Source organism: Physeter macrocephalus, chromosome 19 (genome assembly GCF_002837175.3).
Source record: "Physeter macrocephalus isolate SW-GA chromosome 19, ASM283717v5, whole genome shotgun sequence".
In the NCBI taxonomy this organism is placed as follows: Eukaryota; Metazoa; Chordata; class Mammalia; order Artiodactyla; family Physeteridae; genus Physeter; species Physeter macrocephalus.
This window is the reverse complement of record NC_041232.1, coordinates 9,897,720-9,908,122: the sequence shown is the minus strand read 5'-3', so window position 1 is coordinate 9,908,122 and position 10,403 is coordinate 9,897,720. Positions and strand designations below refer to the sequence as shown.

General features: G+C 51.5%; 1 protein-coding gene across 3 annotated transcripts; it reads right to left on the bottom strand.

The window, feature by feature from the left end:
* Window positions 1-996: 996 nt before the first annotated feature.
* Window positions 997-8,964, bottom strand: C19H12orf43 (chromosome 19 C12orf43 homolog). Of its 3 annotated transcripts, none has more exons than XM_007106010.3 (6): window positions 8,809-8,964; window positions 6,634-6,676; window positions 6,355-6,453; window positions 3,504-3,577; window positions 2,872-2,962; window positions 997-2,358 (listed from the first exon to the last, which is right to left on the bottom strand). In XM_007106010.3, exons 1-6 carry the CDS (start codon window positions 8,930-8,932, stop codon window positions 2,007-2,009), a joined length of 783 nt encoding a protein of 260 aa, XP_007106072.1. In that variant the 5' UTR covers window positions 8,933-8,964; the 3' UTR covers window positions 997-2,006. The 3 variants fall into 3 exon arrangements, with proteins under 3 accessions (XP_007106072.1, XP_007106073.1, XP_054936489.1); XM_007106011.3 differs by having other exon boundaries at window positions 997-2,355; window positions 8,809-8,959; XM_055080514.1 differs by having other exon boundaries at window positions 8,738-8,825.
* Between the last annotated feature and the right edge of the window lie 1,439 nt (window positions 8,965-10,403).

The window sequence follows — 10,403 nt, the reverse complement described above, 5'->3', positions numbered from 1 at the left end:
CCACCCTGTTCCCCTCAGAAAAGGGGGGGTTCTGAGGCGCCCCAACCCGAGGAGGGCTGCTTCAGTGCACAAGAGGGAACCGTGCAGAGCTGGGAAGCAGAGCCTGTTCCTGGTGGGACTCGGGAGGGACTGTCCCTGCTGCTCAGGGTAAATCTTGTCACTTGGAACAGAAGGGGGCAGGCTTGGACTCTGGTACCCCCAGGCCGGGCCTGTGGAGAGCCCTGGCACCCCGCAGGGAACTGCCAGCTACACTTCTCAGGACGCCAGCCTGTGTAGCTGGGAGAGAGGTCACAGGTCAACGTGGCCACATTCTGTCACCTGTGCCCCAATCAGGCCATTCCACCCAGCCCCCCTTCCTGCTTTTAACCCGCACACCCATTTGGACCCACCTGTCCCCCCTCACATAAGCATCGCCTGAGTGGCTCCTCTGTGCCAGGGCCTGGGGCAAGCAGGCCTCTCCAGCTTCCCTCGTCCTGAGCCATCCCTCTCCCCGGCCACCATGACCTCCCGTCTTCTTGGACATCTGTCCCCCTGCGCATCACACCTTCTGATGCCAGCCTGGCATCTAGCCTCTACTGGAAAGCCCCCCACCCCCGCAGGCCTAGGTGTTGTCCCTGCTCCTATGGGAGACTCGTAACTCTGTGCCTGGTGCCAAGTCAAGGTCGTGGGGCAGCAGACCCTTCCCTGCTTTGGGGGTGAAGCTGCTGAGCTCAGAAGGCGGTAAGGCCGGGGCAGCTGGCAGAGCTGAGGGGCCCAGAGGGAGAAGAGAGGCGAGACCAGAGGAGAGGTTGCCGCCTGCAAGCTTGGAGCCCAGCTAGCTGAGGGGAGGCGTTCACAGCCCCCCACCCCGGGGAGGCTGAGGTCCTGAGGGACAAGGGAGCTGTGCCAACCCAGGGCTCACCTCCCTGGGGCTGCTGCAGATAACCCAGCCCCAGTGGACTGCCTCCATCCTGGACTGAGGAAGGAGCCAGGGGAGAACTGGAATCCCCTGCAGCTTGCAGCCGGCTAAGGGCGAGCCTGTACATTTATTTAACTTTTAGTAAAGTAAATGAGGAACATGTTGAAACGTCTTGCTTGTCCACACATCGCCCAGATGGGATTGGGCAGGCAGAGGGGGGTGGAAGGGGACCAGGGGCCCAAGGAAGGATGGGGCCGGCACACACGCTCTCACACCCCACCTCTGTCTTCCTTGCTTTGCCGAATCTCCAAGGCCAGGCGACGAAGCCAGCACTTCACCTTCACCTTGAACTTCTGCTCCTTCTCGCAGGATACGTGGGTCCATGAATCCCCCAGGCCACGAGTGCTGTGACACTTCCTGAAGTCTTGAAGCTGGGGTAGGGGAACACTTCTGGGGGTGTAGGCAGGACCCCTCCTGTGTGATGCTTACTTACAGTGGCTCATCAGGATTCAGCACGGACACGAGGGCAGCACCCAAATCCCTCTGTTACATTCTGGGTCCCTCGACAATTTGTTTTCAATTATCTGGTTGGCTCAGAGACATGATCATGCATGGCGTATTCACAATGTGAAGAAAGAAAATCCTGGAAAACCAGGGGGAGGCAGGGATCTCTCTCCTTCTTTTCCAGGCAATGTTATATCAGGTCTGTGTGGCTTGGAGGGAGACGCACAAAACTCCTCCAGGGGCTTGGCATGTCGGGGACGCCCTCCCTCGTTTTCTTCAGGTGGTCTCCCACACCAGGCTGAGGAGGTGGAAGCTCTACCACTTGGCCATCAGCCTTCAATAACTGGGGGGCTCCTCCTTCTTCCTGAGACCACAGAATGTTCTGGTACCAGGGGTCTGCCCCAGCCCCAGTGGGAGCACAGAAGGGCAGCAGGCCTTGCTCACCCTACAACTGTTTCTTTGCCCCAACCCTTGGGCCAGCCCCAGTCATGGGCGAAGTCTAGACTTGCTAGCCAAGTCCTTGCACTTGGAGAGGGAGGCGGGGCTTGGACATGCCTTGTCCCCCGTAGGTGCCTGAGCTGGGCCCCGTGCTCACAGGCGGGGCTCAGTTTGCAGGCATGGCTGCTGCGCTCTTTGCTGGTGGGGATGGGGAGGCCGCGCTGGCCCTCTTTGCCTTTTTCTTCCTTTTCTTCTTTTTGGTCCCAAACGGCGCCTGGTCTCCGTTGAGCCCGGCGGACTCCTTTCCCGGCTCCCCAGAGGCGGCCTTGCTTGCAGTGGTGGCCGCGGGGGTGAGGTTGGTGCTGCCCTCCTTGGCTTTCTTTTTCCACTTCCTTTTCTTCTTCTTTGCCTTTTTCTCCACCTTGCCAGGGCCGTGGACGGCGGACTCCTGGACGATGTCAGAGGCTGACACAGCCGCCTCCCGGCAGCGTTGCAACTCCTCGTCACCGTCCTCGCTGCTGCAACGGGAGTGCAGGCCGGGTAAGCTGGAGTCGGGACAGGGCCCCGAAGCCGCCTCTAGCTGCCTCAGTCCAAGCCACCAGAGAGAGGCCACGGACAGAGGGTGGCGGTTGGAGAACTCAAGCTTGGCAGTGAGGCAGAGCTGGGTTCCAATACTGGCTTCTCTGCTTCCTGGCTGTGTGACTTCATATTGTGACTTAACCTCTCTGACCCTCAGTGTCTTCATCTATAAAATGGGGATCTTAACAGAGCCCAGGCCTCACAGGGATGTCCCAGGAGTGCAGTGTCCGGCACAAGATGGGTGCTCGAAAAGCAGTAAACATCCAAAGCCAACGCCCAGTGGAAACTCTTCCCCCTCCCACTGAGGTACTATTTCTCCAGCTACTGACAGGGCTCCTTCTGGGCCTGGAGCTGACTGGAGTTGGCCTGGCTATTTGGGGGGCAGGGGAGACTTGCCAAGACAGAACACAGGCAACAACGGGGGAACTTGAGGAGTGGGTGTGCCATCTCACCTGGAGCTGGAAGGCAACCGTTTCCGGCGGGGCTGGGGTGCAGCTTCCTTCTCAGGGCCTCCAGGGATAGATGTGAAGAAAAGGCGGAAGCCTGCAACCCACAGAGGCGGAGTCAGCACCGCCAGGGGCACCCCAGGGGCCGAGGCTGCCCCGTCTCTGCCCTCAAGGAGCTCCCCGTCCAGCTGGCATCGCTCCTGTCTAACTACAAAACGGTGCCTCGTAGGATGACAGGCACACTTGCTACCTGCTGCAGCGAGAGGGTGGGGTGCTTGAGGGGAGGCCGGCTGCCGAACCAAGTCAGCAAGCCCTCAGAGGCTTCAGGGAGTCAGCATTTGAGCCTCCCGCCTAAGGCAGCTCGCAGAGTGGCTAATGAGTTGGGCAGGGGACAGAGACTCAGGTGGGAGAGGCTGCAGGGTGCAGTGGCTAGGCGCTCCTGCTTAGGGTCACCTCGGGCCAGTGTCTGCGTTCCTCAGAGCCCCAGTCCCCTCACGATTCCCCACTGTGAACTGGATCACCATAATACATGCCTCGGACAGGGGCTGCAGGGATGAAAGAAGACAAAATGCCAAAAACGTATTTCCCGGCTCCAGACTCACGGGAGGTGCTTAATAAAGGAAAGTATAACTGCTCACCATCATCCTCCAGGATGCCTCTCGGTACCTCAGCCTTTCTTGGCTCCTTCACTACTTCTGAGATGGTAATGGAGCTAAGGGAAGAGATGGTGGATTTAAGATGAGATTCTGGGTAACAACGAAAATTCTTTTTAATTAAAACTTGCCTTTCTCCCTTTAAGTGGAGGGGGTAGGGTAATGCGATACTAAGTGCAAAGGCGGAGAGTACCCCGGCCCGATGGGGACGCAAATGTCCATAATGCCAGCTCAAACTGTGGTGCCTCACTGGTTTAAACCCTACTTTATTCCAGAAGGTGCTGAAGAAGTTTTGAAGATACTCACAGTACAACAAAATGAGTGCAATTTCAAATAAGGCAAAGAGAAAACAAGAGCAGGAAGGACAGAAAGAGCCAGAAGTGTGGCCAGGAAGCCCTACACACTTGCTAGACAGAGGGTACACATTTTGTTCTGAACTTCCTGGCACCAGCACAAAAAGGGAAATATGACCCGTCTAGAAAAAAACGGTTCAGAGGTCAGCTCCTAGAGCAGGGCAGACCTGTTTTTTTTTTTTTTTTTTTTTTTTTTTTTTTAATTTTTAAAATTTTAAAAACTTGAGCTAATTGTAGATTGACATACATTGCCAAGAAATAATACGGGGAGATCCACGGACAACCCCCACCCCGTTTCTCCCTCTGGTGACACTGCGTGTAACTAGGGTCCATTATCACAACTGGGAAATTGACTTTGCTACAACCCACCGACCTTTTTCAGACTTCAGACCTGGGTTTTGAATCCTGATTTTGTCACTTACTAACAAGGGACTTCATCCCTCTGAGCCTGTGTTACCCGTCTCTACACTGCAAGTAATGAGTCCCTGCCTCTGAGGGCTGTCATAAGAATTAAATAAGACAGTGGATACCAAGCCCTGAGCACAGAGCCTGGCTGCAAGCCAGTGCTCAGTAAACAGCAGCTACGATGATGCTGAAGACGATTACTGTTGTCAAGATAAGCAATGAGCTTCACAGGACCCCCTTTCTCTAGAAGCACCGAGAGAGCAGGGAGAACTGACGAGACCAGGAAGCAGGTCTTGGGGGAATGCTGTCGGGGCAGTCACCTCACACCGCAGAGACCGACGCTCTCAGCAACATCCTCGCAGCGAACACAGCAATGCACTGGGTGCTTCTCCTAACTGACTTCTGTGGGTGCCAGAGGCCTCCCCGAAGTCCTGTGTGGGACGTGGTCTGGGGAGAGGGAGCGGAGACGCGGTCTGGCCCAACTGGGTGCCGCCCCTGACCCGGGTAGTATCTAACCCAGTGGTTCAACGTCGGTCCGCAGGGGACACCAGGCAATGTCTGGAGACACAGCTGGTTGTCACAGTTGGTGGAGAGACGCTACTAGGATCTCATGGGTAGAGGCCAAGGATGCTGCGAACTAACCTACGTGCACGGTATAGCCCCGCACAACCACGGACGATCCAGTCCAAAATGTCCATAGTGCCAAGATGAGCAACCCTCATCTAACACAAGGGACCAACTGGAGTATCATTTCTTTGGAGAGAAATATGGGAATGCTGCAGGGAATATCCTGACCACGTGTAACCCGCATCCTGCTGGACTTCCACCTAGGGAAGCATCCATTGTGGATCACTGCAACGCCAGGCAGGCCCTGGTCACCCTGAAGCCGAACCGTCATGGAGAAAAACCGCTCCCATGGGTTGAGATGCTAATCAACCTTCCTAAACATGTTTAACACATTCCCAGGTTGGGGGACTGGCGCTAACGCCACGGGGGTGCAGGCTGCTGAGGCCTGGCCCAACATTCTCTCTGGGAAGAGCAGCTGGTGTGCACTTTGGAAAGGCTTATTTGTCCTTTTTCAATGACTACTTTGAATTGAAGGACTATGGCCTGAACACCCTCAATCTCCTTTTCAAAACCTGCTAGGCTGGGGACTTCACTGGTGGCACAGTGGATAAGATGCCGTGTTCCCAATGCAGGGGGCCTGGGTTCGATCCCTAGTCAGGGAACTAGATCCCACACGCATGCTGCAACTAAGAGTTTGCATGTCACAACTAAGGAGCCCTGGAGTGGCAACTAAGACCCGGTGCCACCAAATAAATAAATAAATATTAAAAAACAACAACAACAAAAACCCTGCTAGGGCTCTGTCAAGTGGGGATGGATGTAGACCAGCCTATCCCGGAACACGTCCCATGACACGCTATCAGTCATCCATGGAACAGAGGCAATGTGCCCAAATGAATTTGCAAGATGCTGGGCTAAACAAAGTTACACAAGTCTCTTTACTGCAGGACTTCTCAGGGCCTTGAATACACTATTAGGAATCTAAATCTCCCAGGCACGGGGGTATGCAGAGTGCAGCGTTTCTCCACCTCTTTGCTGTTGGACCCCTTTTGTCAAGAGCCACACCGTGTACTCGCATTTCTGGGTACCTATTTTGGGAATGCTGACCTGGATCTTTACAGATTGTATTCTCACAGTGCCTGGCATATAGAAAGCACCCAAGAATAGGAATTCAGTCGGTCCCTTGCCCTCTTGCAGTGGGAATGAGCTCGGGTTCCCCTCTTCCTCTCGTGGTAGCAGGATTGCATAGTGGTTAAGAGCAGGGCCTTTGGAGTCAAAGCCACTCTGCTCCTTCCTCCCTGTGACTTCAAGCAAATGCTTCCTCTCACAGAGGGGAGCCTGTTGCCACATCTAGAGAAGAAGGACAATGACAGGACCTTCGTGGTAGAGTGATTATGAAAAGCGATGAGGTGACAGATGCCACGTGCTTGCCACGATGCCGACTTACACACTCTGAGCTTCCAGGCCATGGGAGCCCTTACTCTTCTTATTAGTGAATAAGGGCAGGTTACCTGTCCAGCAGGGCTCCCAGCATCTTAGCTACGTGCGCTCGAAATTCAGGGGTGGTCTGCAGCTCGTTGCCGTCTTGTTCGTGCTCATCCACCTTGCGCCTACAACACACACGAAAGGACCTCACCTCCTGCCAGCTCAGAAGCTGCCCCCATGAGGGCGGGGAAGACATGTGTCTGGTTCGCACACTGACATCCCAGGGTCTAATAGCCTCTGGCACACAGCAGGGGAGCAATATCAACGAATGAATGTGTGAAACGTGAACCCAAAGTGCACAGTACCTGAGGCTCGGTTGGGTGGTTGGCAACTGAGTATTTGCAGCGCCTGTGAAAATAACGAACACCAAAGCATTTATAGAAGAAATGACTATAGCATCAGTTATGTGCCGAGCACTATTTAATGTGATTTACATGTATAACTCATTGAATCTTTCCAATGACCCCATGGGGTGGGGGGTGGGGGTTACCATTATCCCCATTTTGCAGAAGAGGAAACTGAGGCAAGGAGATGTAAAATAACTTAGCCAGGGTCAAACAGCTAATAAGCGACAGAGTTGGGATGAGGACACAGGCCATCTGGCTCCAGAGGTCTCCCCTTAACCACTATGCTGAACAAGCAAGTGTAATCTGATTCCAGCATTTATTGAGTGCCTACTATGTGCTTGGCTGTGTGCTAAGTGCTGTGGAAGAGAGAGAAGAAGGGGGCTCAGTTATGTTGATCACTGGACTGGGAGTCTGGCTGGGGTCTCAGCCTCCACACTCATTAGAGGTGCCTTTCCGGCAAGTTCATTTATTTAAGAACTATTTTCCTGACCACTGTGTAGGCCCTGGGGATACCATGGTGAAGGGATACCAGCCCTCGTGAAGTTCACATCATGTAACCTCTCACTCAATAAATATGTGTGGATAAAGTACAGGCCAGAGTTGACTCTAAGTGCTGGGGATGCAGGGGATGAAAGGAAAAAAGACAGGAAAAATAAAGAGGCAATTGTAGAAGAAAGGAAAGCATTATATACGAAGGGAATCACACAAAGTATGATGATGGTGGAGAGAAGGCGTGTAACCCAGCTTTCCCGAAGAGATGGTGTCTCAGCTGTAGTATTAAAGGATGAGTGGGAGTCAGACAGGAGGGGGAAAGCAGTCCATGAAGAGAGACCGATCACATAACTGCTGCTATTTATTGGGTCTGTAATATGCGCCAAGCACTGCAGATACATCATCTCAGTTCCTTCTCAACCTTACAGGGTAGGTACTACCATTACCTCCACTTTACAGATGAGGAAATTTAAGTACAGTGAGATTTAAGTACCTTGCCCAAATTTCTTACTGCTAGCAAGTGATGGGGAGGGAAAGGCATTTCTGCCTATAGAAAATGAAGAGAAAACTGCAGAGTTATGGTGCCCACAGATGAGAGGGCACAGTATGGTCTGGGAAGTGTGCAGTATGGCAGGAAGGTAAAAAGGGACAGGCAGGCAGGGAATGGATTACCAAAGGGCTTGTAAGTCCTTTTCAACAAAAGCAGGGGTTCTTTGCCATGGCCTGCTCTGGCAGTCTGGTAAAGCCTGGATCCCTTCTCAGAATGTTTTAGATGCAAAAAATGTAACACATAGGATTACAAAGAAAACCAATGATACTGAAATTCAGTTATCATTAATAGTAAAAAGCCAAATTTGGGATATTATTAATATATGTGCTTCTTCATTAATGTATTAAATAAGTTCTACTGATGGGTCTAAAAATTACTGTAATTTTAAAGCAGGGATGAGTGGAAATGATTTTTTTTCAACATTTTATTGTGAATAAAATATTTTTGATATATCTGCAAAGACTGTAATGGGATTTGAAAATCTGCGACTTTTGTTAAGACAAAGTTAACAGGTATTGCCAAAACTACCGTGGCTTGTTCACATGCATGATAGAAAGAGATGCTAAATTCCAAACAGAGATTAATGAAAGTAAAGATGAAATATTTTTCCCATTCAGATTCACGGACCCTCTGGATTCTGTCCGGGATTAGGGACCCTTAAATTAAGGGGTTTGGGATTGATTCCCAGGGCACTAGGGAGTCACGGTCAGAGAGACTGTAGGACACAGCTCGCTGGCAGCCCCAGGGAGTGAGAAAGTGTTGGAGGCGGGGAAAGGCTGGATGCAAAAATCCAGTAAGGGTCGCAGTCACCTCGGAGAGGTGGTGGGCTGCCCAGGGTGCGACATTTAGGATGGACCCAGGGAAGCAAAGTCAAGAGACATTCAGGTGCCTTGGTTTCTCTGACGGGGATAATGGAACAATCCTCCCTGCTGCACTCGTCCGCGCTTTGACTCTGAACCCCACCCAGACCCTGGAGCCTCCTCGGGGAAAGAAGTCGAATTCCAGGGACTCTCTCCTCACCATCCATCCTCTCAGGCCGCAGGGGAAGATCCTGCGCCCTTCGGCCAGACTCCCCGAACATAGTCCCCTACCGACTCTCGGCTTCTCCGGGCCCCTCGGGCGCTGCTCCAAGCCCCAGGCCGGCATCGCCGCCTCGCGGCACCGCTCCAGCTCCTCCGCATCGCTGCTGCTGCAGCTGCTCTCCAGATCGCTCATGGTGCCACTGGGCGCCGCCACCTTGAAGCACCGCAAAGGATTGTGGGGAGCGTCTCCAGGAGCGATCCTCTTCCAAGATCCCACAAGGGAGCGGAGCAGCACAGGGCATTGTGGGGATTGTAGTTCTCAGACTCAGGCCGCCATTGGTCCTAAACTGTCGTGGGGGTTTACTTAAACGTGAGAGCTGGAAGGGCCTAAGAAATCAACTTATCTATCCTTGGGGAGGAAAATGAGACCTATAGAGAGGAAAGAATTGCTTAAGGTCACACAAGGGGTTAATGAGCCAGGGCTGGTTCCCAGGTTTTGGTAAATCCGCCGGGGCATCAGAAGCACCTTAGGGAACTTTTTAAAATGCAGATTGTTGAGTCTCACTAAAAACTAGGCGAATCAGAAACTCTGAGAGTGGGACTCGGGAATCTGTATTTCCTCCAACATCCTAGGGCCTTGCTGCTACTCAGTGTGTAATCCGTGAACCAGCAGCACCGGCAAACTCCAGAGCTTGTTAGAAAATGCAGAATCTTGGCTTCAGCCCAGACTTCCTGAATCAGAACTTGCATTTAAACAGGATCTCCAAGTGATCTGTGTGCACATTCAAGTTTGAGAGGCACTATCCTAGGTGATTCTGTTGCACAATATGGTTTGGGAAACATTCTGCAGTTTTCTAGCTCAGGACTTCACTCAACCTGCACATCGGAAACATTTGGGAAACTTTAAAATACTGACTCCTAAGATCTTCCCCCAAGACCGACACATTAGAATCTCCACAGTTAAGATACTCCAATATAAAATATGAACAAAATCACTTTTGTCTTTGGAATTCTTTACTTTGTGTTTTTTCTTTGAAGCTGAGTGTGTCAAAATTAAAAAAAAAATAAACTCTCTGGCCTCTGCTTTCCTATTATGAAAGAGAGGGAGGTAACTTATTCATCATTCTATTAAACAAGAATTGGTCCACTACCTACAATGTGGGCTATACTGGGCTTTATAAAGGATACAAAGGGTGTGGGATGGACTCAGCTGTCTCCTCCATGGAAAGGAGGCACTCTTTCTGCCCCTGAAGGCAAAAAGAGGTGGGAAACAGGCTGCTATTGATAAATTGCCCTGAGACTATTGAGAACCAATTATAAAGTACATTCTTCCCCCCTACGGTGAGTAGTCCATTAGAAAGTGGGGCAAAGGGGAGGGGGGAAAAAGCAAACTTTTTGATGGGCTGATTGGAGTAAACCTGATCACATGATGTCCTTTGATGCTAAAGATGCTATTACTTTCCTTACATCCTTGGACCATTAGGTACTGTTTGTGTGTGTATTGCAGGAGTGCAGGGAATTTTTTTTTTTATATTAGAGTATAGTTGATTTATAATGTTGTGTTAGTTTCAGGTGTACAGCAAAGTGAATCAGTTATACATATACGTATATCCACTCTTTTTTTTTCGTTTTAGATTATTTTCCCATATAGGCCATTACAGAGT

Excerpts from the sequence above, each read along its gene's own strand:
- C19H12orf43 (XM_007106010.3), bottom strand. The coding sequence starts at position 8,932 with ATGAGCGATCTGGAGAGCAGCTGCAGCAGCAGCGATGCGGAGGAGCTG. Across the intron at positions 2,963-3,503 it reads AGGCATCCTGGAGGATGATG|GCTTCCGCCTTTTCTTCACA; the intron begins GTGAGCAGTTAT and ends TGTGGGTTGCAG. Across the intron at positions 2,359-2,871 it reads CGGTTGCCTTCCAGCTCCAG|CAGCGAGGACGGTGACGAGG; the intron begins GTGAGATGGCAC and ends CTCCCGTTGCAG.